The sequence below is a fragment of the Myotis davidii genome, unplaced genomic scaffold (genome assembly GCF_000327345.1).
Source record: "Myotis davidii unplaced genomic scaffold, ASM32734v1 scaffold937, whole genome shotgun sequence".
Taxonomy (NCBI): Eukaryota; Metazoa; Chordata; class Mammalia; order Chiroptera; family Vespertilionidae; genus Myotis; species Myotis davidii.
This window is the reverse complement of record NW_006288252.1, coordinates 1657221-1661457: the sequence shown is the minus strand read 5'-3', so window position 1 is coordinate 1661457 and position 4237 is coordinate 1657221. Positions and strand designations below refer to the sequence as shown.

At 61.8% G+C, this 4237-nt stretch overlaps 1 protein-coding gene across 1 annotated transcript in view; it reads left to right on the top strand.

Annotated features, from left to right (window-relative positions):
• SH3BP2 (SH3-domain binding protein 2) overlaps positions 1–2138 on the top strand; it is a 35082-nt gene extending 32944 nt beyond the window's left edge. The window contains exons 13-15 of the mRNA XM_015561568.1: positions 293–374; positions 933–992; positions 1586–2138. Coding sequence (XP_015417054.1) covers positions 293–374; positions 933–992; positions 1586–1723 — 280 coding nt within the window. The 3' untranslated portion in view covers positions 1724–2138. The remainder of the gene's footprint in view (positions 1–292; positions 375–932; positions 993–1585) is intronic.
• The last annotated feature ends 2099 nt before the right edge of the window (positions 2139–4237 follow it).

Here is a 4237-nt window from a genome sequence, read left to right as displayed (position 1 = left end):
CCACTGCTCCCCTCACCCACTGCTTCCCTCACCCACTGCTCCCCTCACCCACTGCTCCCCTCACCCACTTCTCCCCTCACCCACTGCTCCCTTCACCCACTGCTCCCTGCACCACTGCTCCCTGCACCCACTGCTCCCTGCACCACTGCTCCCTGCACCCACTGCTCCCTGCACCCACTGCTCATGGCGCCTGAGCTGCAGGAGAGCGAGAGGACAAAGTCACATGGGCCTGGGGCTGGAGGGTCCCCAGGGAGCCGTCTGAAGATGGGTCATCTGCTGACTTAATTTTCAGGCTGTTCAAAGCCACGAGCCCGCGGGGGGAGCCCCAGGACGGACTCTACTGCATCCGCAACTCCTCCACCAAGTCCGGGAAGGTAGGTGCCACGGAGGAGCCTGGCGGCCAGCCTGCCAAAGCCAACGCCCTGGGGCTGGCTGCATCGTGCTGGGTCTGCCGGCCCTCCCCACGTCAGGCTGCGGGTGGGCACACCAAGCGACAGGCCACGTTCCCATGAGTCTCTGCCCCTCCACCCAGTGCCATCCTTGGGGTCTCTGCCTGGCAGCCCCGCCCCATTTATTCTCAGGAAGTAGATACCATCTGCAGATTGGGGGAAGGGTGGCCGGAGACGGAATGGGGGCTGGGGCCCTGGACTCCGAGGGGGGTTCCTGCACTCTGAAGGGGAGGCTGCTTGGAGCAGGGCCAACGGCAGGTCGTCTGCCAGCTCGGCCTCTGCCCCTCCAGGGGCGACTTGTGTGACCTCCCTGAGCCTCAGTTTCCCCATGTGTATCAGAGATGGTCATCTCAGGGCAGGGCGCCCTCCCCACGTCGTCCCTGAGGCCAGGACTTGGCCTTGGTGCAGCTCACCCTGGGTCCCCGAGGCCCGGCTCTCCGGTCAGAGCTGCCCTCAGCCCTGCCTGCTGCTTCTCTCCTCAAGGTTTTGGTCGTGTGGGATGAAACCTCCAACAAAGTGAGGAACTACCGCATCTTTGAGAAGGTGAGCGGGCTGGCTGAGGGCCCTGAGCGGGAAGGGGCGTGGCTGGGGGCCGGACAGTCTCCCCAAAGAGCCCGGATGGGCCACTTCCACTGGCCAGTGGGCCGTATAAGGCCCTGCCAAACTGGATGATGAGGGGCGAGTTAATTACATGTCTGACCAAATAGAGAGGCTGATGTGTAAGTTGATAGTTTTGTATCGCCCTCGAATGATGTTATAAATATCCACGTGGCCCTTGGCAGAAACCAGGTTCCCCACCCCTGCCCTAGAGTGTAGGCAGGGGGCAGGCTGAGGCTGGCACCTGCCAGCACCACCCCTCCCCCACTGCCTCAGCCTCCCCTTCCCTGGCCTAGCTGTGTCCTCAGTGAGCTAGAGGGGGTGGGGTGACCAGCTCCTGACCCGGCTTACCTACAGCCTGGCCTGATCCCCTGGTGATGCGGGGCGGAGGGTAGGGGAAGTGGGGGAGGGGGAAGGGAGGCAGGCATGGAGGGGAGGGAACGGGCAGTGGGAGCAGGCCTGTCCTTAGGGCTGGCCGCCCCGTTTTGCAAGGGGGGAGAGCTGGCCCAGCCCCCCTGACCTCGCTCTCCTGCCCCCAGGACTCTAAATTCTACCTGGAGGGCGAGGTCCTGTTTGTGAGCGTGGGCAGCCTGGTGGAGCACTACCACACCCACCTGCTGCCCAGCCACCAGAGCCTGCTGCTGCAGCACCCCTACGGCTACGCTGGGCCCAGGTGACGCCTGCGCCAGAGCTGCTGGCAGAGGTGACCGTGGGCCACCGCCTCGTGCCGATGAGACTGGCCTGCTGGGATGAGGAGCTCTGGATGGAGGCCTCCCCAACAGACATCTTGTGGAATCTGCCCGGCCAGGCCCCACCCAGCAGGCAGAGTCCCTAGCGGGCTGGAGGCTCGTATCCCACCCCGGCAGCCCCGCCGCACTTCCCAGGAGCCCGGGGTCCCTGGACAAAGGCCTGCCTGCGCTTCACGGACAGGAATTCCGGTCCCCCCAGCGCACCCACCCTGCACTGGGCAGGGGGCTGGGCAGGGCTTGGGCATTTGGGTGGGGGCAGGGGCTGGCCCCAGGACCCCCAGGAACGCTAAGACCCGGCTCCTGCAGGGGCCTTTGCTGCACAATAAAGCACAGGTGACCCTTGCCGCGGTGGTCGGGCTTCATTGGCAAGGAGGGGTGGCCGGCCCTATTGAGGACCCACACCGACATCCAGGGGGTCTCCCCACCTCCGGGCGCAGGTGCTGAATGACCTGCCCAGTTCGCAGGCAGTAGTGGATGGAACGCGAGCTCAGCCGTCCGGCTCCGCCCACCCTCCACGTGCCAGGCTCTGCTGGGGCTCCAGGAAGACCTGTAGGGGGAAGTGACCACTACAGACAGAGGGGCAGGCAGAGAGGGCCCTGAGTGGGCCAAGGGTAGGTGGGGGTGGTGGCACCCGGATGGCTGAGTCCTCCGGGCCACACGGGGATGGGCCAGCCCGGATCCATCCCTCGCTTCCTGCCGTGGAATTCCAGCCGGCGCCTCCCTGGCAGGTCAGCCAGTCGGCATCTATTTGTGTGGGAAGCAGCCTCAGCTGGGGGTCAGGGCTGGCAGGGGCCCCAGGATCATCTAATCCTCGCTGCACTCTAAGCTGGGGAAAGGCATTCGCTGTGTAAAGCCCAGACCCCGAACAGCACTGTGCCCGCTGTCCCCTGGAGGAGGCTCTTTGGACTCCTCCCCCTGGACGTGTTCTGGGGTGGGGTGGTCGGCTGGAGAAGGGGAAGAGGTGAAGCTGGTCAGCTGATGCGCGAGGCCGCGACCCCGGGGTGCTGGGGGGTGCAGGGGCGACAGTGGCCATCTGCTTCCAGGAACCAAGTGTCCCGCTGTCTGCAGATGTTTCCTCTAAGGCCTCCTGGGATGAGGCTTGGTGCAGTTACCATCCAGTCTGGGGCACTGGGACAGGGACTTCCCATGTCCTGCAGCAGCTCTGGAAAACCAATCCTTGTGCCTGCAGTCACAGCCCTCTGCCCTCTGCCCTCTGCCCTGCACTTGTTTGGGGAACCCAGTGAGGCACATCGCTCTCCACTGTGGCTGCAACGTCCCTTCCTATACAATTTTTTAAAATATGTTTTTATTGATTTTAGAGAGAGGAAGGGAGAGGGAGATAGAAACATTGATGAAACACTGATCAGCTGCCTCCTGCACACTCCCCACTGGGGATCAAGCCCACAAACTGGGCATATGCCCTGACCAGGAATCGAACCATGACTTCCTGGTTCAGGGGCTGATGTTCAACCACTGAGCCACACCGTCCCGGCACGTGTAAAACTTTAAAATGGGGACTTGGGTCAGAGAACAGCTTCCAGCCGGTACCCAGGGTCCTCCATGCTGGTGATGTGAGGCAGGACCCAGGATGCTATAGCTTTTAGCTGACATGCAGCCACTTCGGAGACAGCTTAGTGGGGGAAGCATTTGAAGACCCTGAGCTGGAAGATTTTTGAGGTTCTGGGGCCCAGAGCCACGTGATAGGAACTCCTAGCTGCCAGGACAGATGAGGCCTCGCTCCTCCCAGGCCCTGGGTCTGCCTCTTTGTGAACTATTCCTGGGCCCAGGGCCTCAGTTGCAAGAGTGTGTGCGTTGCGGGTGGCAGATGGGATCCCAGGCATGGTCCTCCAGCATGAAGCCAGGCAGACAGTGCCACTCCCTCCTGAGACCTGCCCTGAATGTTCTGTACCACCTAGTGAGCACTTCCTGTGCTCCAGGCGCTGAGCTGGGCCCTTGACAGTCTGGTTTGCTTGGAGAAGCAGCTGCTGTTAGTTCCATTTTACAGGTGAGAAATTGAGGCCAAGGTCTGGATTCAAGTTCCAACTCTGCTACGTGATCTTCTTCCACCTCTTAGCCCAGAGCCTACGCTCTGGCTAGCTCCCCACCACCCCTCATGGCCTCTGATAGTTACTGCGGGGTGCCCAGATCCTGGTGTGCTCAGAGATGGGGTGCACACTGGGCTGGGAAGCTTCTCCAAGCCCCGGGCCGACCTGGTTTTACTTTTCCTGCAGTTGGTGAGAGAGTGCAGTGAACCGCTACATCTTCTGTTATTAGAGACTTTTTATTATAAAAAGATGTTTTTAGAACCAGAAGAGACCTCACAAAGCAAGTCTTTAGTAGCCCCTAGTCTCCCCCTTCCTCTGGGTCACAATGTGTGGGCGCCCCCTGCTGGTCCAAGGAAGGGCTTCCGGTACCTTACCGGGAATGGGTGGCTCTGACAGG